We start from the raw sequence: 24946 nt of genomic DNA, 5'->3' as shown, positions 1-24946 counted from the left end.
GAGAGAGAGAGAGAGAGAGAGAGAGAGAGAGGGTGGGTGGCTTTTGGTGGCTCTCTTTCTGCTGTTCATTAGCTTTATGGAGTTTATTTTCAATTTGGAAAGGCAACAGCTCATTTATCCAACCTACCAACAACTATTTATTGCAGTTCTGCTCTCTGTAAAGTGCAGTGTTGGGATACAAAACTGGACTTAACCATAGCTCTGCGCTAAGGGAGCCTGCAATCTAGTGAGGTTGTCTGATAAAGTGTAGTTATAAACCAAAAGAGAATGTGCTGAGTTTGCCATGGAAGTGTTAGAGAAAATCAAGAAAACTTTGTAGAGGAAATCTCCACCAAGCTAGAGAATGGTAAAGATTTTAGTAGGAGACATCATGTTGTAGGCTGGGGAAGACTCAGAAATAAGTAAGTGCATGATATGTTTAAGGAATGAATAATCTAGTTTGGGCTAGAATTTAGTGTTTGTGTAGGGGAGTGATGTATATGTTTAATCCATGCTTAAACTGGGTACTCAAAGATCAGACTGAATTGAAGACTGTGTAGAATCACTTGTTAATTCATTCTGGAATAACTGATACTACCACAAAGAACCTAAGAACCATTGCTGGGGTCATGAAGACTTTGCCAAGAAACTATACCATAGGTATTTAATCATTGGTGACAGTTCAAGGTAGGACTTTAAGAAGAAAAAGATCGATTTAAGAAATGAATAGCCACAATTCCTCATCTGTAAAAGTGACCTGGAGAAGGAAATGGCAAGCCACTCCAGTATCTTTGCTAAGAAAACCCCAAATAAGGTGACAAAGATTTGAACACAACTGAACAGCCACAAGCTTGATGAAAGCTTGTCTCTAAACAAAATTTGCGTTTCTAGACCAAGGTTTAAAATTTAGGAATGGTGGATGGAAATGAGGGCTCATAAAGAACTACATTCATTTAATGAGGGCTCATAAAGAGCTACAATAGCCATATTTAGGTATTTTAACATGAACACATGCTAGTTGTGTTCACTTATTTGAAGGGCTGTCATGTGAAAGAGGGATTAAATTTATTCTGTTTGGTCCCAAAAGGTCAGAATCAGCAGCAGGGGGTGGAAGTTACAAAGGTACACATTTATACTTTGTCTCAGGAAAAAGTTCTTCACAAATTTACCTGTTTCACCCCAATCTCTCTCCTGACCTCCAATCCCAAATCTTCAAGTGCCTTTTGGACATCTCAACTGGATGTTGTCAACTAAACCAAACCTCTTGGCCTTCAGAGGACAGAGCCAAAGAGAGCAAGAAAAATTGTGCAGAGACTAAGGGAGAAGTTTATTTTCTATAGTGAGGAAATGGCATGCAAGCAAGGAGGGAAACTTGACATGTGCTGAGGCTAAACCTTGATTTATATGTTTGTGGCTAGACAAAGAATCAAACAGTATAGTGTAGCAACAGTGGAGAGACATAACAGCAACAGTGAGGCAGGGTTGTCTAGTGACAAAAAGTACATTCACAGCAGAGCTTCATGTCTGGGTCTGTATGTGCTTACCCAAGCTCAGGGACCATCAGTTCTGTGATTTGGTTGCAGCAGTGTTCATCCAGAGGGTGAGTGCTAACGATTGTTATTTTACCAAGCTCAGGGCACAGCTTGCTTGCTGGGCCTTAGCTCCGGAGAACAGGGTGGCTCCTAATAGTATCTTGATAGTGTCTAGTGAACATCTTAAACCCAACATCTCCAAAATAGAATTCGTTATCTTTTCCCTTAAACCAGGGGTAGAAAACCTGCAGCCTCAAGTCCACATGTGGCCCTCTATGCCCTCAAGTGCAGTCCTTTGACTGAATCCAAACTTCACAAAACAAATCCCTTTAATAAAAGAATTTGTTCTGTAAAACTTGGACTCAGACAAAAGGCCACACCCAAGGACCTAGAAGGCCACATGTGGCCTTCCTCCCTTCTACCTTTCCTGTTGCTGTGGAGAGCAACTCTGTACTCCCAGTACCTCAGGTTGGCAACATAGGAGTCATGCTTACTATGTCTCAGCCCCCATATCCAACCTTGCCAAGGCCTGTTAATTTAACCCTTGCAACATCTCTCAAGTCAGAGGCAGCTAGATGGCACAGTTGATAGAATGCCAGACCTGGAGTCAGAAAGACTCCTCTTCCTGAGTTCAAATCTGACACTGTGTGACCCTGGGCAAGTCACTTGCCTCAGTTTCCTCATCTGTAAATTGAACCAAAGAAGAAATGGAAAACCACTCCAGTATCTTTGCCAAGAAAACCCCAAATAGAATTATGAAGAGTTGGACAGCACTGAAAAACAATTCAACAACCCCTGGAAGTCTTGGAACAGATCAGTGCTAACAAATTTAAATATAAAGATCACAAATTAACATTATTTATGTTGTATTTTTATTTATTTTTGTTAAATATTTCACAATTACATTTTAATCTGAGCCAGACCACACTCAAGAGTTCTGTGGGCTTCAAGTTTTAGGTTTCTGGGCTAGATGACCACTTATTAGGTATATAATGTTATACTAGGGATTTCTTTCATGTGTGGGTCAGACTAGACAGTTGCTAAGGACCTTTCCAACTCTCAAAATAACATTGAAACCTTTTCACACCCACTTCTCTGTGTGTTTTTTTTTAATTTATTTTTCTTTTTTTTATTCTTTAGAGAAAATTGTATTCCATGTTTCACTGCCACATAGGAACACCAGTGAATGTTGGTTTTTAAAAATAAAAGCCTTTAATTTTATAGGAAATTTGGAGGGAGTGAAGAAGTTTTGCAATTTTCCCAAGGCAATCCAATCCATCCTTCTCTTCCTTTTAAACTCTAATCATACTCATTATCCAGATGTATTATCTGTCCTAGATATGCATACTGATGGAGAAGCTTTATATGATTATCCACCCACATACTGGTTCATTGATATTCTTCATTCACTTTTAGGCTTTTTTTTTTGTTGTTTATATGGCTAGGGAAAACTCCTTTGAATGATTGCAGATTTCCAGGAGGCTTTGAAATGGTCAGTTCTTAATGTAATCAGCAGAATGTAATTCACAAAAATGAGTTAGCATTTAGAGCATCTCACAATGCACAGGAAATTCTCTTTGGCCTGGACTTTATGTTGAATCTCCTTTACTACAGCAACAAAGAGTTTTGGTGACTATACATCTTTCTTCCTATTTTATGACTTCCTGTTGGTTATCAGAGAATTTTTAACAAAGATGATTTCTTTTCTTATATCTTCCAAGGGATCTTGAATGATTTTGATGCATTGATGCATTTATATCTTACCATAAAGGACCTGTAAGGTTGTGTTTAGTTCTACAGAATCAATTGCTCTTTTGTGGGGGGAAGGGGAGGTGGGAGGAAGGAATAATCAACAAATAATAAGCACAGTATGACATTTTTTAATTTTAATTTTTAATTTTAATTGTCAGATGATAAAGATGTGGTCCATTATTGAATATCTATTGTGAAAGCCTGTTGCTTATGGAGGCAAAGCCAAAATGGCAGAAAAAGGACAGGGATTCCCCTGAGATCTTCCAAATTCCCATCTAAACCGTAAATAGTGCTTCAAAATGAGTTCTGGAGTAGAGGAATGCACAAAAGGACAGGGTGAAACAGTTTTCCAGTCCAAGACAACTTAGAAGGTCTGTAGAAAAGGTCTTTTGCACCCAGGTGAGAGTAGAGTACAGTCCAACTCAGGCTACATCAGCTGGGCCCCAGCAAACCAGTAGAAGGCCTTGGGGGTGACCAAATCAGCAGCAGCAGTGATTACTTCTAGAGCTTTCAGCCCACAGGTGACAAAGGGGTTGGACAACTGTTCAGAAAATGATAAGGGTACCTTTGCCGGCACTGGGTGCAAGACTATATTGCATTTCAGATCCAGGTCACAATCCAGGGGTAAGAAGGAGCACTAGCCCACCCAGCTTCTAGTTATAAGGGAGTGAGGATTTCCAAGGTGGTTCCAAGGTCAGAGTTCCAAGGTGGAAAAGTGTGCTTGTATTTACTCAAAGACTAGAGTATAGCCCAGGAGAACAGTAAACATACCTTCATAAGTCATACCACCTTGGAAGAATTAAAAGTTTACAGACACCCCTTTCCCCCTGCCCCTAGCTACCTCTGAAAATAGCTGCATAAAAAACCTAAAGCCCAGGGGAGGGCCCCCTCCACCCTGGAGCAGAGCCCAACCTTAAAATAAAGTCAAAAGTCTAGAAATAAATTGGAAAAATAAGCAAGCAATAACAACAAAAAAGGATCTGACCATATTATTATACTGTAATATAATACAATTATTATATATATATATAATATTATTATGGTGACAGGGAAGATCAAAGCACAAATGCAGAAGACAGCAGTCAAAACTTCTATATCCAAAGCTTCAAAGATAAATGTGAATTCATCTCAGATGCAAAAAAGTTCCTGGTAGAGCTCAAAAAGTATTTTCAAAATGAAATAAGAGAGGTGGAGGAAAAATTTGGAAAAGAAATGACCGTGATACAAGAAAATCATGAAAAAGAGTCAACAGCTTGGTAAAGGAGGCACAAAAAAGCACTGAAGAAAATAACACCTTAAAAAACAGAATAGGCCAAATAGTAAAAGAGGCACAAAAAAAATCCAGTGAAGATTTTTAATCCTTCAAAAAGTAGAATTGATCAAATGGAAAAGAAGATATGGAAGAAAATAATTCTTTAAAAATTAGACTTGGGCAAGTGAAAGATGACTGCATAAGACACCAAAAAACAGTAAAATATAAACAAAACAATGAAAGATAGAAGAAAATGTGAACTATCTCATTGGTAAGACAACTGAACAGGAAAATAGATCCAGAAAGATAATTTAAGAATTAGTGAACCACCTGAAAGTCATGATCAAAAAAAGAGCCTAGATATCAACTTTCAAGAAATTATCAAGGAAAACTGCCCTGAGAATCTAGAACCAGAGGGTAAAATAGAAATAGGAAGAACCTGTCAATAGTTTCTTCTATTTCTTTTGATCAGGTTAAAGATTTAGTAGTTGTTTTTTTTTTAAAAAGAAGTTTTTAAATTTATTTATCAGTTCCATAATTTTTGTTTTCCATTTTTCTGTTTGTCCACAAATTCTTAAAATGTTATATTTTTGTGCTTATTTTACTTTTTTTTTTCATTTTCTGGATTTTAGAATTGGTTACTCAGTTTGTTAATCCTTTCTTTTTCTGTTTTGTTAATACGTATTTTCAGAGAGATTTTTTTTTCCTCTGAAGATTTCTGTAGCTGTATCCCAGAACTTTTGTTATGGTGACTCATAATTATCATTTGATTCCCACATTACATATTATTATTGTTTCTGTGACTTACACATTATTCAGAATATTATTATTAAGTCTCTATTTAGTGTGTATCTTTTGTTTACCTCATCCTCGATATCTAATCAGCTACCAAATTTTGCTAAGTCTTAATTCTACTTTCACAAGAACTCATACATCCTTTACCTTTCCTCCATTCACAGAGACAGCACTCAGCTTCAGTGCCTCATCATTTCTCATCCAAGCCACTCCAATGACCTCCTTATTGGTCTTCCTATCTCCAGTCTCTCCCTATCTGTTACACAGCTGACAACTGAAAGTTATATTCCTAGAGTTAAAGTCTCAGGTCTGACAGTGTCACTCCCATACTCAGAAAGTTGGAAAATTAGAGATTTAAACTAGTGGATAAAATAAACACACCTCTGGTTTGGCAGTTAAAGTCCTTTATAATATTTCTTCAAATTTTCCAGATTTATTATATACTACTCCCATTTACACATAATACATTTTAGGTAAACTAATCTGCTTTGGTGTTTCACCTACTCAACATCTGCTATCTTCAAGACAGCAGGAAAGGGATAGGGATAGAACAGGATAGATGGGGGTAGAAAGGGAAGGGATAGAACAAGATTGAGACAACTAGTGACACAAGTGGTGGTGATTATATGAAACACTAACTTAGTTTTGCCAGAGGGTATAAATCACCATATTTGGGTGATGTCTGTGACCAGTGACAATTCTGAATCACAAAGGAATAATAAGCCTGTTGGGACAGGGAGAGAGGAATAGGGATGAATCCTACCCACCCCTGTGTGGGCAGCACATGAAATGTTTACTGGTGATGATGTAGCACATGCTAAAGTGCATATTCTTTTTCTTTAATGAGGCCTATGGAAGACAGAGAAGAAACATTAAAAATCTTTGGTGTTTTAAAAAAAATAGATTATCCTTGTGCTGGAAATGTACCCTTTCCTTACCATTGATTCCTAGATTCTCAGCTTCTTACAAGGCCCACTTCTTACATGAAGCCTTTCCTGATCCTGGCAGTTGTCAGGAACTGTTTCATTTTTGTTTTTTATATCCTGGCACCTAATTAAATAACAGTAAGCATTTATAAATATTTACTGTACATCTGGCACTGTGCTCGCACTGGCATTTGTAACCTTAGCATGTCAGAGTTATACAGAAAGTCAAAAATATCCCCTTTCCTAGAGGAACTCATGTTTTTCTCAGGGGAATAAAGCATATAAGTATAATGCTCATAAAATAATTCACTCATTTTAATCAGAGAGGGAAATATAATCACCCTGAGCTCCACTTCCCCTTTTCTGTTGCTTCCAAGAGTTTCAGATGAGAAGTTCTGAGTTCAGTCACAATTCTACTGAGCCCCCTGTTAAGAAAATTTCTAATACCTAGGCAGAAGTTCCTCTCTTGGATCATTCCTCAAGTTAGTCAGTACTTAAAGAAATTAATTTAGGCTATTCACTGTAAGATCAAATACTGAAGCTTAAATGCTTTGGCCATGTGATGAGAAGATGAGACTCAATTGAAAAAGACAATATTGGGAAAGACTGAAGGCAAGAGGAAAGGGGGATGGCAGAGGATGAAATGGATAGAGAGTGTCATGGCAACAGTGAACATTAACTTGGAAAGACTTTAAGAGACGATGGAAGATAGAAGGGCCTGGCATGCTATGGTCTGTGGGGTCATGACAAGTTAGACACAGTTGGATGACTGAACAACAAAAAGGGAAAAGTTAGACTCTCTGCCTAGCCTCACATTTATGATTGTCCCTTGTTAACTCCTGGTTTCTTTGTGGTTGAGGCAAAATTCCGTTTATTGGAAACTTTGGGGCAATATAACAGAATATTATAATACAGTATCTGTGGAAAGAGAGTCATTAGAAAGGAAAGTTTGGGAAAGAGCTGACCTTTTTTTCTTGGAACTTCTCTCAGCCTAGCTTCTCTGTTTCATTGTGTTTATAGAGCCAGTGGATCTTCTCATTCTCTCCCTTCACCACAGCTAAGTCTCCCCTTTGCTTCTCAAGGCATGCTAGAAATTCCATGTCTTCCATTTATCGAAATTGGTGAGTGTCCACAGTTAGTGGTCATGACCTGGATAACATCCACCAGGGGAGATTGAAGAGCAGTCAGATAGGTAGTAAGAGAACCACCGACAGAACAGAGTGGTGTCTTGAAAACTTACAGAAAAGGCAGTATCCAGGAAAAGGGAATGTACAACAGTGCCAAAGGCTATAGAGAGGTCAAGAAGAAGGATCAAGGAGAGGCCTCTAGATTTGGTAATTAAGAGATCTGGAGAGATTTTTGGAGAGTAGTTTCAGTTGAATGAGGACAAAAGACAGATTTCAGAGGGTTCAGAAGAAAATGAGAGAAAGTGTAGGCAACAATTTGAGATGACTTTCTTAAGGAATTTGGACAGAAGAGAGATGAGATATAAGCTATAGGTAGCAGGATCAAGTGAAAGTTTCTAATGGAGGAGAATTATTTGTGTATTTGTAGTGAACAGGAAAGTGGGAATGATAGGAAGATTTACTAGAGTAGAGTGGATGGATTAAGATCACTGCTACATGTTGAAGGTTTGCCTTGGCAAGGAATAGGGCCACTTCTTTATGTGAGATGGGGTAAAGCAACCATAGTAGTGGAAGATCATTGTGATCTGAGGAGCAAAGGGTATTTCAATGCATTGCCTCTGTTTTTTTCAAGAAAGTATGAGGTGAGCTGCTTGGTTGAGAAAGTGGAAAGTGATGCCATGAGAGGCTTGAGAAGAGATAAAAAGTTTTGGAGTAACTGCTCTGGTGAGTGGCAGAGAGAATCAGTTAGGGAGTATAAGAGGTTTGCTTTGCTCCAATGAGAACCCAGTTAGGATGGTGTGTAACATTAATTTGTAGGGAATGAAATAGGGAAGAGAAGTATTAAAGCCATTCAGAATGTGGGGAGACTAACCTGCCAGTCTGTAGATAACAATAAATAATAATAAGGATTCTTGAAATATATTGCATGAAATGTGTGTATTGCATGAACTTTGATCATATAAAATAATATCTTGCCAATTTAACTAGCTACTGCCAGTAAGCCAGCAAGCATCAAAAAAAAGTCTTCTTACACTCAGAGTGTGACAATACTTCACCAGCAATTGATGAAAATGTGAGTTATTCACAATTAAGCTAGTAGTATTTATGCATTACATGAAACAAAGAAAAAGTATATGACTCTTCATTATAGTGCAGCTGGTTATAAAAAAAAATAAAGTGTGCTTGTTAAGAAAAAAATGTGTATCATTAGCTCTAGTAGACAGATAAGGACTGCCTCATGGTTAGTATAGCTAGTTTCACTAAATGAAAAAAAAAAAACAGCTACCTTCCAGGCTATATTTAAAAAAGGAAAACATTTCACAGATTGATTTTTTTTTCACAACTAGTCTTTTTATACAAGTTACTGAAGGTAACCAGCTGTTGCTGCTGGTCATGCAGTTCACACAGGGGTCATACACAACAAAATGTTGGCTATGGGATGAAATGGAGTCAGTTATATTCTTTTAAGAATTCACTTTCACTATGATGATTGTGGTTGTCATTTACAGTTTTTGAAAGTACATAGTCTCATGATTTCTTGTTTCATTGTAGGTATTGTGGTGAATGGATTAGTAAATATCAGCATCTCCACCATTGAGAAGCGCTATCAACTGAGCAGCTTCATGACTGGTCTGGTGTCATCGAGTTACGATATTTCCTTTTGTTTGTTATCATTATTTGTATCATTTTATGGAGAAAGAGGACACAAGCCAAGATGGCTTGCTTTTGCATCCTTTATGATAGGATTGGGATCACTTGTATTTTCTTTGCCTCACTTTACTAGTGGAAAATATCAGTTGGCATCTGAATTTAAAGGTAAGATGTTTCCTAACAATTTGCTGTACTTTAAAAAAAAGGTTTAACATTTCTGGAAAATTGTCATTGGATCAAGGACTTAGCCTGTGACATAATAGGGAAATGTGACTGAATATCTTTTAATCTAATTATACAGTACATGACACATAATAAACACTTAATAAATACTTTTTCATTTATTTGTTCATTCTTAAGGATGTATAATTAGATTAAAAGATATGGTCAGTCACATTTGGCTTTTTAAAAAAGTTTTTTGGTGTTATCAGCTCAATCACCTTATTTGATTTTGCAAAATTTACACTTTAATGCATGTTCTGAGATAATTAATTTGTTGATTATCTAGTTTTTTAATTGCATGCTCAATTCTTTTGTTAATATAAATGTTCAGAAGTGTTGTCCCTTTCTGTTTTTACTGCATCCCATAAATATTGATTTGATGTCTCATTTGGTATAATTTTCTTTACTACAATTGTTTGTGTTTCTGTTATTTGTTCTTTCACCTTCCCATTATATCAGATAACATTATTGAACCTCAGAAATCGAGGCATTTCATTAGGAGCTCCCTACTTCTATACCTCAGTCACCCTCAGTATCATCTCTCATTCTCCTTTGTTCCAGTGTCCAGGATGAGATAGTTCCTCTCCTTTACTAAAGCTAACTAATCCCCATACTTATGCCATGATCCTGTCCCCTCCACTCTGCTCCATAAGCTTGTCACTTAAGTCATCCCCCACCCCCTCTTTCCTTCTCTCCCTGTTCCCCATCCCTCACTTCCTTGCTACCTACAAAACTGTGCAGATTTTCTCATCTTATAAAACCTTAACTATTCTGTCCAAGGTTACTAAAAATCTAATTGCTGAATCTTGTCTTTTTTTAGTCATCCTTCTTGATTTCTCTGTCATTAAAAAAAATTTTTTTTTTGCTTTTTTTTTTGAGGGGGGAATGCAGGACAGTTGAGGTTAAGTGACTTGCCCAAGGTCACACAGCTAGTAAGTGTTAAGTGTCTGAGGTCAGATTTGAACTCAGGTCCTCCTGACTCCAGGGCCGGTACTCTATTCATTGTGTCACCTAGCCACCCCCCTTTTAAATTTTTTTTTGCTTTTTTAAAAATTTTTTTTGCTTTTTTTTTTCTTCTCTGTCATTTTTGATGCTATTGACTCCTTTGTCCTAGTCTATCTGTTCTCTCTAGATTTTTATTGTTCTATTGCCATGATTTTCTTTCTTCTATTTTATCATCTATATCTTGGTCTCTCTCTATATGGTATATGCTGGGCCTGTCTTAGCATCTTCATCTCTCTCTATAAACACTCTTGTTTAGTGATCTCATCAGCTCCCATGGATCATTGTTATGTTTATGACTTTAAAATCTCTCTATCTAGCTTCCATCTCTCTCCTATCATCCAATTCTATATCATGCCTTTAGAGTAGTTTGATTCAGATTACTGTAGGCATCTTAAAGTCAAAATAGAATTTGTGATGTTCCCTTCCCATCCTAACTCCTCCCCCAAACCTACTGTTTTTCCTAACTTTTCAGTTTTTTTTTTTGTCAGATACGCTACTATTAGTCAGGTTTATAGCCTAGACTACATCCTTGACTGTTTATTCTCTCACTGCACATATCCAACCAACTGCCAAATCCTATGGATTCTATTTTGATAACATCTTCAGTGTTCATCCCCTTCTCTTCATTCACACAAAAATACTCACTTGATTCTGTCTCTTTCACCTTAAATGCTGCAGTAGTCTCCTAGCCAGTCTAACCTTTCTTCCACAGTTGCTAAATTGGTATTACTAAAATATAGATCTGACCAGGTCTCTACCCTGTTTAAGAACTTCAATGATTCTTAGATGAAGTATAGTGCCCTTTGTTTGTCCTTTAATGACTCTAAAAATCCAACATCAACCTATTTTTTTCCTGACAGGTCTCAAATTACAAGTCATGCAGTTGTTCCAGCACAACTGGCCTACTTGTTCTTCCCTGTACATGCTGTGGAGGAGCCCCCTGAACTTGTTTTCTTGATTTGCCCTATTTTCCTGAGATAAAGCCCCTCTAAACTAACATAACAGTGATCTTTTGTGACTGAACTCTATTAAACATTCAGTGCCCTTGAGGCAGAGTCAGGTACAAATCTGGCTCTGGCCAGTCTTTCCCAGACTAATAAGCTGTTTGTGCAGCTGAGACCCTTTTAGCTAAGCAGAACATTCTCCTTCCATGGTCCAAAGCACACATGCCTTCCTGCTCTTTCTTGCTCCCCTTTCTCTACTGCCCCCTTCCTCCTCTTATGCCACTCCCATTTGGGAGGGCATTAAGATCTCCATGAGATCTCCCCTATTTGATGTACTCTATAAACATCCAAGGCTTTATCTGTATTGCGGACTCCCTTGGTATAAGGAGTTCCCATATGCATGTGCCTTTCTCTAGTAATAAATCAAGTTACCACCCATGCCTTACGGAGTCACGACTTTTGGTTAACAATGCCATTTCATGTTCTATCTTTGTATAACCTATCACACATGCCTGGATTGTGTTCCCTCTTTCTTTTAATCACTGAAGTCCTGCCTTCCTTCAAACTATAGTTCAGATCTTACATTCTTTCTGGGGTCTTTCCTAATCTCAGCAATTGTTAGTGCCCTTCCCCTAAAACATTATTTTAGGTTTGGTTTGTATTTATTTGTACATACTTATCTAGGTACATAATTGTTTTCACTCTGTAGAACCTAAGCTTCATGACAGCAAAGACTGTTTCATCTTTTTGTTTGTTTTGTGCCTAAGCCTAGTGCTTGGTATGTAATTGTTGTTTGTCCTTCATTTTTTGAAGAGGACCAATGATATCACAGGGTGGTGTCTTGACTCAAACATAAATTAGATTTAGGTGAAGCAGAGTTGCACAAAGTTGTCAGCCACACTCTCTTCCAGAGTCACTGAAGTATAGTGGCAAAACAAAAGTCAAGATGACTGGGGATGTTGGCATATAGTAGTTACTCAATAAATGCTTATTGAATTGAGCTACATTCATATTTTCCTTATTGATTATATTTTTATTTTGCTATAATATAATAAGGACTATTTTTATTAATGTATCCCCAGACCTTAGCACAGGGCCTGACACTCAGTAATACTCAGTATTATATGTTGGTGTAATAGAAAGTTGTATGACAAAATGCTATATAATCTCTGAAAGAGAATGTCCTTACTGATTGGGAGCATCAACAAAGGTTTCATGGGCAGTGTAGTTAGTGGAAATATATAAGATTTAGGTACAGGTAAATATAAACAAATATACATACTACCTACTATAGTGCTGTGTACATGTGGGCACAAATATTATTTGATTATATACATGCTGGCATGTAGGTACACATAGCTGACCATTCATTACCAATGTATTACAATGCTGAATAAGATGCTAGACCTCAGCATGATGCCTTACAAGTAGTCAGTTGTTCAATATATATTTGTTGAATAAATCAAGATTCACTTTATTTTTATTTATTTATTTACTTACTTTTAGTTATTAACATTCATTTCCACAAGATTTTGAGTTAAAAATTTTCTCCCTGTTTCTTCCCTACCCCACATCCCAAGATAGCGAGCCTACTGAAGCCTACTTCCCCCAATCTGTTCTCTCTTATATCCTTCCCCATTCCCCCTAACTTTCTAGTGCAGCAAGATGGATTTCTATACCCCATTGCCTATATATCTTATTTCCCAGTTGCATGTAAAAAACAATTTTTTCAACATTTGTTTTTAAAATTTTGATTTCCAGATTCTTTCCCTTCTTCCCTCCTCACCCGCCTCCACTGGGAAGACAAGCAATTCAATATAGGTTGTACATGTATAGTTATGCAAAACATTTCCATGGTAGTTATATTGTAAAAGACTAACTATATTTCCCTCCATCCTATCCTGCCCCCCACTTATTCTGTTTTCTCCTTTGACCCTGTCCCTTTTCAAAAGTGTTTGCTTCTAACTACCCTCTCCCCCAATCTGCCCTCCCTTCTATCATACCTCTTCTTATCCCCTTCCCCTCTACTTTCCTGTAGGGTAAGATACCCAATTGAGTGTTATTCCCTCCTTAAGCCAAATTCAATGAGGGTAAGGTTCACCCATTACCTTTCACCTTCCTGCTTTCCCCCTCCATTGTAAGTTTCTCTAGCCTCTTTTATATGAGATAATTTACCCTATTCTATCTCTCCCTTTCTCTTTCTCCCAATATATTCTTCTCTCACCTCTTAATTTTATTTTTTAGATATCATCCCTTCCTATTCAACTGATCCTGTTCCCTCTGTCTATGTATACATGTACACACATATACACACACTCACATATATTTATACACACATACACCCTCCTATGCATACATATATATTATGTATACAAATATATACATATCCCTTCAACTATCTTCATACTGAGAAAAGTCTCAAGAGTTACAATTACTGTTTTTCCACATAGGAATGTAAATAGTTCAACTTTAATAAGTTCCTTATGATTTCTTTTTCCTGTTTACCTTCTCATGCTTCTCTTGCTTCTTGTATTTAAAAGTAAAATTTTCTGTTCAGCTCTGTTTTTTTTTCATCAAGAATGCTTGAAAGTCCTCTATTTCATTGAATGTCTGTATTTTCCCCTGACATATTATACTCAGTTTTTCTGGGTAGGTGATTCTTGGTTTTAATCCTAGCTCCTTTGACCTCTGGAATATCATATTCCAAGCCCTTCAGTCCCCTAATGTAAAAGCTGCTAGATCTTATGTTATCCTGATTGTGTTTCCACAATACTCAAATTGTTTCTTTCTGACTGATTGTAATATTTTCTCCTTGACCTAGGAACTGATTCACTTTGTTTTTTAAAAAAATATTTTTCATTATTATGAGTTGGAAAGATACCAACAAATATGAACATTTTCATATGTAAAGAAGAACAGAAAATGAGTTATATAGAAAGCTATGAATTGCTGTTATCTATAGCTTGTTTTTTAAATTATATATTAATTTTAAAATAGTGGTTACAATACTAGGCTGCTTGTCCGTGTCTCCTCAACTCCATTATGTTCTTTTCTGTGTATTTCCAAAATATTTCAGTGTTATTCTTTTCATTCTTCTTGGGGGAAATCATCATCTCTGTCTCCCACTATAATTCAGTTCTTACCCTGTAAAAGCTCTTTGGTGTGAACAAAAAATTATAGTAAAGCAAAATAAATCCACACATTGGCCATGTCTGAAAATATTTGTCTCATGCTGTGCTTCTAGTCCATTGCCAATGTAGGATGCATGCTTCTTCAACAGTCTTATGGAGCTGTGTTCGAACACTTCATTGATCATAGTTTATAGGTGCTTCAAAATTGTTTTCCTTTTCAGTGTTGTGTGTAGTTGTATAAATTGTTCTCCTGATAACTGCTCACTTTGCATGCATGTCTTCCCAGATTTCTTTGAATTTGAATGATATTCTATCTTCATCATATACCATACTTTGTTCAGTCCTCTCCAAGTTGATGGGCACCCAGATTCTCTTTCTCTCTTAAAAGTATCCCTTGAGGTTCTTGACCTTTTGTTTCTCCAGATGAATTTTTCTAGTGCAATAAAGTAATCTGTTGGTTTCTGCATTGAAATGAGACAGTCTCTATATTTTAATTTAGGTAGTATTTTAATTTTTAAAAATTATATTGGTGTGACCCAAACATGAGAAATAGATGTCTCCAACTAGTTAAGTATTTCTTTCTGAAAAAAAGTGCTTTGTAATTGTATTCATATAATTATGTGCAAGTGCGCGTGCCTGCATGTGTGTGTATTGAGAGCTGAAATATCAAATGTTTTAAATATTCTTTAGTTGTTACGACTGAAGTTTCTTTACATTTCTCTCATTCTTGATTTTGTTGGTCACATACAGAAAAGCTGGTGGCTTGTGGTTTTTTTTATATCTTCCTACTTTTTTGAAGTTGTTAATTTTTAAATTAATGTTTGCTGACTATGTTTCTCTAATTCATATTGATATAATGCTCAATAATAATGTTCAAAAAGTGATAATTTTGTTTTTCCCTTGTATATGATTATTCCCTAAATTTATTTTTCTCATCCTATTGCTCTGGTTAGCATTTATTGAATACAAAATAGGGGTGAAAATGGACAACCTTGCTTTTACAAAAACCCAGGTCTAGTCTTTATAGAAAAGCCTCCAATGTTTCTCATTTAAAGCTCTTGATACTGGAGTCAGGAGGACCTGAGTTTAGATCCAGCCTCAGACACTTAACACTTACTAGCCGTGTGACCTAGGGCAAGTTGCTTAACCCAATTGCCCTTCAAAAAGCAAAAAAAAAAAAAAAAAGCTCTTGATAGATACCATTGACAATGTTTAGGAAAAGTTCATTGATCCCAATGTTTTAAAAATTATTAACAGATTACTGTCATATTTTGTCAAAAGCTTTTTCTGAATCTCTTGATAGAATTGTATAATTTTTGCTTTTGTTTTTTTGCTACTAATGTGATTCATTATGTTTATAATTTTTCCTAATATTGAACCAACTTGGTATTCCTGGTATAAACCCAACCTGCATTTATTTGTATAATCTTTTTTCATATGTTGTTCTAAATCCTCTGCAATATATGTATACATATATTTTATCATTGTTCACTATGGATGCTGGTCTCTAGTTCTTTTCTCTTCTTCATCTCTCTCCCTGGTTTAGGAAAGAGGATCATATTTATCTCATAAAATTAGGTAGGATTACTATTTTTCAAACAATTTTTGTAATATTAGAATTCATTGTTTTTTTCATGTTGGATAGAATGCATTTGGAAATCTATCTGGTCCTAGATTCCTTTTTTCCCCCATTAAGCATTCCATCATGGTATGTTAAATTCTTTTTCAGAGATTGGATTATTAAAATTTAAATTTCATGTTCTGTCAGTGTCTTTTATTTTTGCAACTATTTAACTGATCAGTTTTGTTGTCATTTACAAAGTGATTTCCAATAATTTATTTTCTCTCTTTACTAGTGGTGAATTCTTTTTCATTTTTATATAAGTAATTTGGGTTTTTTTCTTAATCAGATTAGTTAATCTTTTATCTATTTTACTATTAAAAACTAGTTTGTTGGGGCAGCTAGGTGGCACAGTGAGTAGAGCACGGGCCCTGGAGTCAGGATGACCTGAGTTCAAATCTGGTCTCAGATACTTAACACACTTACTAGCCTTGTGACTTTGGATAAGTCACTTAACCCCAATTGCCCTCCAAAAAAAAGAAAAAAACAAACAAAAACTAGTTTGTAATTTTATTAGCTTGATATTTTTTGTTTTCAGTTTTGCACACTTTTAATTTTAAGAATTTCTATTTTTAATTGTTTCATTTCTAGTTTTTTTTGAAATCCCAATTCATTTATCTGTTCTTTCTTTAATTTGCTGATGAAATTTTTAATAAATATACATTTCCCCCTATGAACTGCTTTGGTGACATTACAAAGTGTTTGTATATTATGTGGTTATTTTCTTTGATACAATTTAGGTATTGTTTCTGTGATTTGTTCTTTGAACTGCAAATTATTTAGAATTATCTATTAACTTTTCTTGAATTACTACTTATTTATTATAATTTTTATTTTGTCATTGTCAGTAAAGGATATGTTTTATATTTGTTTTTATGTATTTATGATCTTTTTTTGCCCCTGCGCGTAGCCATTTTTAAAAAGTTGCCTTGAATGTCCAAAGAAGCATTTCTTTTTATTCCTATTTAGTAATTTTTAGAAATCTTCCACACTTCATTTTTCCAAAATAGTATTCAGGTAAATAATTTTTTTGTTTAATTTTTTGTTATTTAGGTTTGGACAGGGCATATTAAATCCTCTAGCTATAATACTTTTGTTGTCTATTTTTTCCTATAATTTGGCTGACTTTTCTTTAAGTACTATATGCTATATGATTCTTACATACTAAATTTTGATATTTTCTTATCCTTTAAATATAATGTAATTTTCTTGCTTGTCTTTTTAAACCATATCTACTGTTACTATTTTATCTTAGGTCATAATTACTCCCCATTGATTTTTTTTTTATTTTAGCTGATGAATAAGAAATTCTGCTCCATCTTTTCATTTTAACTCTATATTTCAAATATCTTTCAAGTAAACAACATAGTGTAAGTTTCTGCTTTCTCATCAAAAGTGAAAGCATTGGATCAGTGCTAGGAATCTATAAATGAAGTAGGTTAATCCTACTGTCTTGTCCCTTCTCTTTTCATTTAGCTTAGATACTCACTGATTTCTGGTTTCTTACACTTTCTCTCCTTTTAATCCCCTTTTATAATTCATCCTCCAAAGTTCTCAGTTTTTCAGGGTAAATTATTTTGTCATGTCATATTCCAAGAGTTCCTCTTTTTTGGAGTAGTTATGGCACAGTTTTTGGTGACCCTATGGTAATCTTTCTTACTGCCTGCGATATTTTTTTTGTTCTGAAAGCTCTGTATTTTGGCCAACATTTTTACATTCCCAGTTTGTGATTTCTTTCAGGTGGTAACTGGTGGGCTCTTTATATTTACACCTCATCATCTGGTACTATTAGATGTAGGTAATTCGATTTATGATTCCTCAAAAAAAATAATATTGAGGTATATTGTTTGGTCTTGGTTTTCAGGGAATGTGATGATTCTTAAATTATTTTTCCTTGATCTCTTACCTTGGTCATTTGTTTTTGACAGTAGATATCTTACAGTTTTTTCCTGTTTATTCAATTTCTTGGCTTTGTACTATTGTTTCTTGCCTCATAGACTCATTGAGTTCTTTCTGTTCAGTTCTGTTTTTCAGGGAGTCCATTACTTAGGCAAGGTTTTCTACCCTCTGAAGATATTTATTCACTTTCATTTTTTTTTTCAGCTGGAGCTCCAATTTCATTTCTGAAATATTTTTCTTAATTTTAACAAGTTTTCTTGAATTCCTTGGGAATAAGTCAGTGTCTCTGAGATTTTTCTTGTACTTTTTGGAGTTATTCTCTTCTGGGTTTACCTCTTGGGTTTCTTTTAACCCACAGTGGTAAGCCATAGTGTTTCTTCTGTTCACTTCTGCCCTCTTGGGAATGCTTGGATTTGTTGAGCTGGACCTATTCTTATCTCCTCTGTAATTTTATTGCTCCTCCCCCTACCCTTCTAGATGGGATTGCTAGTACTAGACCTCCACTTCAGCCTGCCTGCTTTCTCAGCCTTCTAGTAGGCGAATATAGGTGCTTGTCTTTCCCCTTCTCCGTGTCCTCTGTTTTGTAATTTCTAGTTAGGAGTTGCTTTTATTGCCTGCTGTGGTACTAATAGATTGTGCTGTTGTCTGGTTTCCTCTAAATCTTTCAACATTCATCCATGGGCAGAGTTAGTCATTCCCTCCTGTATCTCAGTGCTCTGAGGAGAGTAGAGCTGAGTCATGTCTACTCTGTTCATTGACCAAAGGAAGCTTGCTCCCTCATCTACTTATATTAAGACAGGCCACTACTATATAAAATCTTAATATCTAATGCATTTTAGATAATGTCCTTGACAACTGGTTATGCAGACTTTGCTTGATTACTTGGAATGATAGACTTTTAAGTCTCAAGTAGGCAATTTATTACATTTTTGGACTGCTCTAGTTATAATTTCTCTCTTATGTATACCCAAAGTCTGCTCCCCTTTGATTTTTATGTCTTTGTCCTTTGTCTTCTGAAGCAAGCGATAATAATTGAAAACTATGGGGGGAAAGTATAATGATTCTTAGTAAATGGATAGAGAACTAACTTGACATGCCCAAAACAGAACATATTATCCTCCAAACCTGCCCCTTTTCCTATGTTTCCTATTTCTGTAAAGACTACCACCATCCTTCCATTTCCCCAGATTCACTACCTTGAAGTCAGGCTCCACTATTCACTCTCCCCAATTCCTTCCCACACCATCTCTAATTTGCCAAGGCTTGTCGGTTATATCTCCTTGTTATCTCATATTTGGCCTCTTCTCTCTACCCAAATGGCCACTGTGCTAGTTCACTAGCACACTATTTTTTGCCTGAACTACTGTAATAATGTCCCTCATCCTTCTTTTCTTCAATACATCTCCTAGACAGTTGAAAAAAATTTCTACATCAAAGATCCGACTTTTTTATTATTATGTCTGAGAAGTGTCAGTGGTTTTCTATTGCTTCTAGAGTAAATATAAACTCCTCTGTACTTCACTTAAAGTTTGTCATACTCTGGTTCCAACATATTTTCTCAATTGATCTCACAGTATTTCCCCTTACAGACAAAATGACCTACTGGCTGTTCCCTTTAGAAGATATTCTGCCTCCTCTCCTGTGTCTTTGTATAAAACACCCTCTAAATCTAGAATGTGCTCTGTCTTCCCTTCCTTTTGTAATTCCTAGCTCCATTTAATGTCCAGTTTAAGTTCAACCTCCTCTACAAAAAATTTTTTTTGATACTCCCAGTTATTAGCACTCCCTTTCAGATTACTTTGCATAAATTTTGTAGTTACATATACATATGTATAGTACATGTTGATTCCCTTCTAATAGTGTGTAAATTTTTTGAGGGAAAAGTCTGTTTTTGCTTTTTTTGTCTCTTCCTCTCCATTGCCTACTATACTGTTTGGCACATAGTAGGTATTTAAAAAGTGATCATTGACTTGAATTAAGGAGTGAAAAGAGATTTATTATAATCAAGATCATCACAGTGGAACCCCTTTCTTCCTTAGCAAAACTTACCTTTTTAAAGATTTTTGTGTATCAGAGTCCTTAATAACAAGCTCAAATAATTTCTAAAGGAAGTTAGTAATAAAAATTTAGGGGCAGCTAAGTGGCACAGTAGAGAGGGTGCTGGGCCTGGAATCAGGAAGGCACATCTTCCTGAGCCCAGATTTGGCTGCTTATTAGCTAAGTGATCCTTGGGAAGTCACTCAACCCTGCTTGCCTTAGTTTCCTCATCTTTAAAAAGAAAAATGGCAAACAGCTCAAATACCTTTCTCCACCCCCCCAAAAAAAAACTATTTTATAGTAGCAAAAGTTAATTTTTTAAAAATCATGGCATTTTGTTTGGAGTAAACATTGTACTACTGCTTTGTCAAATCAAATGCAAAATACTTGAATTGCAGTGCCAAAAATGATGATTAAGAAATAGTAAAATGGGAAGAGCCAAGATGGTGGCATAGAAGCAGGAAGACTCCCTGTGCTCCCTCCATAACTACCTCAAATACCTATCAAAAATGACTCTAAACAAACTTTAGGGCTATAGAACCCACAAAGTGACAGAGAGAAACGAACCTCCCGCTGAAGACTATCTGGCAGACTGGCAGGAAGGGTCGATTGCAGCATGCTGGGAGCAGAGCCCAGCCCCCCTTCAGTCCTCGGTTTTAGCCCCAGGGTAGCCCATCTAGTCTCTAGCTGGAGGTAATCTGGGAGAGTGGATCACCAGCAGCTGTCGCAGCTTCCAGAATTATCAAACCATAAATGCCAAAGAAGAAGTGAGAAGTCAGTGGACTTTGGGAACAGAAGGTCTGGGAGTGCCATCTGGCCTTTGCCCCCAGAAGGGAGAAGTGGCTGAGCGCCACCACATGACTGCTTCAGAGCTCCTGGCCTGCAGATTGTAGGGGGACAAAGCAACCATTTTGAGGGGTAATCACTCTTGCTTTAACCTGCTTGGATCTGGATTGCTATCTATGTGGAGGTCCTGGGGTGCATGACCAGTGTGCCAGAGCCAGTGGAGGCTGATGAGAGGGCACCCAACTAATAGCTCCAGCAGCTGAGAAAATCCTAGTGATTTGGAACAAAGCTCTTCTCTCTGGTAGCAGAGTTTACTGTGGCAAAAAGCTTAAAAGTCAAGTAATTGCGTAGCAACATGAGCAAGCAAAGGAAGCAAAGCAAGCACAGCAATCCTTTTTTGGGGACAAAAAGGATCAAATCATGGAACAGGAGGAAGACAACAAAGTCAGAACTCCTGCACCAAAAGCTTCTATGAAAAATATGAGTTGGTTACAGGCCATAGAGGAGATTAAGAAGGATTTTGAAAACCAAATAAGAGAAGTGGAGGAAAAATTGGAAAGAGAAATGAGAATTATGCAAAAAAATCATGAAAAGAGAGTAACTGAAGAAAACAACATCTTAAAAAATAGACCAACTCAAATGGCAAAAGAGGCTCAAAAAGGGAATGAGGAGAAGAATGCATTAAAAAGCTGAATTTTCCAGATGGAAAAAGAATCTCAAAAACTCACTGAAGAGAATCATTCCTTCAGAATTAGATTGGAGCAAACGGAAGCTAGTGACAGATCCAAAAGAATGAAAAAATAGAAGGCAATGTGCAATATCTTCATTGGAAAAGCCACTGACCTGGAAAATAGATCCAGGAGAGATAATTTAAAAATTATTGGACTACCTGAAAGCCATGATTAAAAAAAGAACCTAGAAATTACCCTTCAAGAAATTCTTAAAGAAAATTGCCCTGATGTTTTAGAACCAGAGGGCAAAATAGAGGTTGAAAGAATCCATTGATCACCTCTTGAAAAAGATTCCCCAAAAGAAAACTCCTAGGAATATTATAGCCAGGTTCTGGAGTTCTCAGATCAAGGAGAAAATATTACAAACAGCCAAGAAGAAACAATTTGAATATTGTGGGAACACAATCAGGATAACCCAGGATCTGGCAGCTTCTACACTGAGGGATTGAAGGGCTTGGAATATGATATTCTAGAGGTTAAAGGAGCTGGGATTAAAACCAAGAATCACCTACCCAGCAAAACTGAGTATCATGTTTCAGGGGAAAATATAGTCATTCAATGGAATAGAGGGCTTTTAAGCATTCTTGATGAAAAAACCAGAGTTGAATAGAAAATTTGACATTCAGATACAAGAGGCAAGAGAAGCATGAGAAGGTAAACAGGGAAAATAAATCATAGGGAACTTATCAAAGTTGAACTATTTACATTCCTACATGGAAAAACGATAATTGTAACTGATGAAACTTTTCTCAGTATGAGAAAAATTAAAGGGAATATAAATGTGTGTGTATAAAAAATATGTATATATATATACATACATGCATATATCTATATAGGAGGGTGTATGGGCGTATAAATACATATGTGAGTGTGTATATATGTGTACAGGGATACATAAAAGGCACAGGACCAGTTGAATAGGAAGGGATGATACTTAAAAAGTGAAATTAAGAGGTGAAAGAGGAGATGGGGAGAGACAGAATGGAGCAAATTATCCCATATAGAAGAGGCAAGGGAAAATTATTACAATGGAGGGGAAGAACAGGAAGGCAAAAGGGAATGGGTCAACCTTATTCTCATTGAATATGGCTCAGGGAGGGAATGACACACTAAATAGGGTATCTTGCCCTACAGGAGAGTAGCAGTGAAAGGAATGAGATGGGGGATGATAGAGGGGAGGGCAGGTTGGGGGGGAGGGAAGTTGGAAGCACATACTTTTGAAAAGTGATACGGTCAAAGTAGAGAATCGAACAGGTGGGGGACAAGATAGGATGGAGGGAAATATAGTCAATCTTTTACAATATATCCACTGTGGAAATGTTTTGCATAGCTACACATGTACAACCTATATTGAATTGCTTATCTTCCCAGTAAGGGTGGGTGATGAGGGAGGAAAGGAAAGAATCTGGAATGTAAAGTTTTAAAATCAATTTTATATATATATATATTTTTTACATGCAACTGGGAAATATATATAGGCACTGGGGCATAGAGATCCATCTTGCCCTTCTGGAAAGCTGGAGGGGGATGGGAGAGGATATAGGATAGAGCAGATTGGGGGAGGGGGTGTACAGTAGGATCACTGTTTTGGGGTGGTTGGTAGGGGAAAGACAGGGAGAAAATTTTTAACTCAAAATCTTGTGGAAATGAATGATGTAAACTAAAAATAAACATAAAATTTAATTAAAAGATGATGTTGTAAAATGACATTTTCATATTTGGTAAAGAAAATTCTGTATGTAGTGCATTTAAATTTTGAAACAATTAGAAAAAATAATAATAATTGTTTTTATGTCTTTTTTAAAGATACCTGCCCAGAAACAAGAGTCAACAACACGTGTCAACACTACATAACATCATCACTTTCAAACTACCTATATGTCTTCATACTTGGACAGATGCTTCTAGGAGTTGGAGGGACACCTCTCTATACTTTGGGAACAGCCTTCATTCATGACAGCGTTCCCACACACTTGTCCTCTTTATACATAGGTGAATTCTTTTACTAATATAGTTTAGCCATATTGACTTCTTGTTGAAATTTTCTATAATTGGAGATAATTATTTAAATCAGTTTAAAACTCATAGTTACCAATCATAATGTTGGAAACATTCTCCATAAGATAACAAATTATTTTGCTATATTGACTTCCCTACTTGTTTAGGACCTAAAAAATGAATTCTTATGGCCACTTTTAGACTGTGAGCTTTGCAGATATTGGATTTGATTGTGGTACATGTTAGTAGCTATGCTGCTATGAATTCAGTTGTATTTGAAGTGCCTCTGGCCACCATCACTTTAAAAGCTAACTGAGGTTTGGCCCCTGAGTAGGAGCACTTCTAAAGGCTGCTAAAATAAAAGGTTTCCTGAACTTGCTTTCTGCATACCCTTTTTTTCTAATTAGTAACTCTTGTCTTTTGTTTTCTTTTGTTTTAATGTCAGGACCTTTAAAGGTCTAACTCTAACCAGACTTTTGTGCTGTTTGGATTGGTTGCACAAAGCAGCCTTTTGGATTCATTAGTACTTAACCTATATTGGTCAGAGGCATAACAGAGAAGTGAAATGAAATCAAACTTTAAAATTGGTAGGCCTCAGTGAGGGCATGTAAGAACACATTGTACTGTGTAAGTGACATAGTGCTATCTCTTTTAACCCAGTATTGGTTTCCTTGATATTCTTTTATATCCATATTAAATCGATTGCAACAGATTTGGATATGTGAAGTTGTGGCAGTTGTTTTTTTTTTTTACTTTTTTGGTATTTAAACAATGTAATTTTTTCTTTATTTAAGTTATTTGATACTGTTAGAAGTAAAGTGGTATAGGGGCGGCCAGGTAGCACAGCGAGTAAGAGCACTGGCTCCACTGTTGTAAGAGCACTGGCTCCACTGTTGAAATGACTTGTGGATCAAATCCGGGCTCAGACACTTAGCACCCACCCAGAAACACCTGGCCGTGTAACATTGAGCAAGTTACTTAACTCCGATTGCTTTAAAAAAAAAAAAAGAAGAAGTAAAGTGGTATAAGTAATGCCATTGATCAAAATTGTGGCATGAATAAGTCAAGTATTAGATAAATCAAAATTCATATAAAGGTTTAAGGTGATGTTTGAAGAGTTCAAGAGACATGATTTCTGGGTAATTACTCATTTTATTAGTAATGCTAGCATTTTATTGATAAAAAGGACATGACACTGTTGAATGTCAAAGACCAGTCATGATGGTGGGTTCACAATTTATATGCCCTTGGAAGAGTGGGTGTTCCTGAGGGTGGCAATCCACTCTGATTGGTTAACAAGCAATGAAAGAAAATAATACAGTGAGAGTTGGACCTATTCAAATGAGGAAGGAGAGGATGTAACTTTAATCATGTTATTTACTTCCAAATTACCCTCATCCAACAGGAAATCTAGATTAAGAATCTATATTCCCCACCCAAGACTGAGCAGAAGATAATGGGCTGGGAGTTTCACCTTAGATTAAATTTCTTTAAGGCTCTGTGTGGTAACAATGGCTAGAATGAGGAGAATTTTAATCCTATTTGCTATCATCTGTCCT

General features: G+C 36.3%; 1 protein-coding gene across 1 annotated transcript in view; it reads left to right on the top strand.

Moving 5' to 3' along the window:
• Window positions 1-24946, top strand: part of LOC138161242 (solute carrier organic anion transporter family member 4C1-like) — a 139622-nt gene that overhangs the window by 1517 nt on the left and 113159 nt on the right. Inside the window, exons 2-3 of the mRNA XM_069088055.1 lie at window positions 8915-9178; window positions 23196-23381. Of these exons, the coding sequence (XP_068944156.1) occupies window positions 8915-9178; window positions 23196-23381 (450 nt within the window). The remainder of the gene's footprint in view (window positions 1-8914; window positions 9179-23195; window positions 23382-24946) is intronic.

Source organism: Petaurus breviceps, unplaced genomic scaffold (assembly GCF_028583685.1).
Source record: "Petaurus breviceps papuanus isolate PSGF00001 unplaced genomic scaffold, PetGlider_PUasm1.0 184, whole genome shotgun sequence".
In the NCBI taxonomy this organism is placed as follows: domain Eukaryota; kingdom Metazoa; phylum Chordata; class Mammalia; order Diprotodontia; family Petauridae; genus Petaurus; species Petaurus breviceps.
The sequence above is the reverse complement of the archived record's forward strand: the minus strand, read 5'-3'. Positions and strand labels throughout refer to the sequence as shown.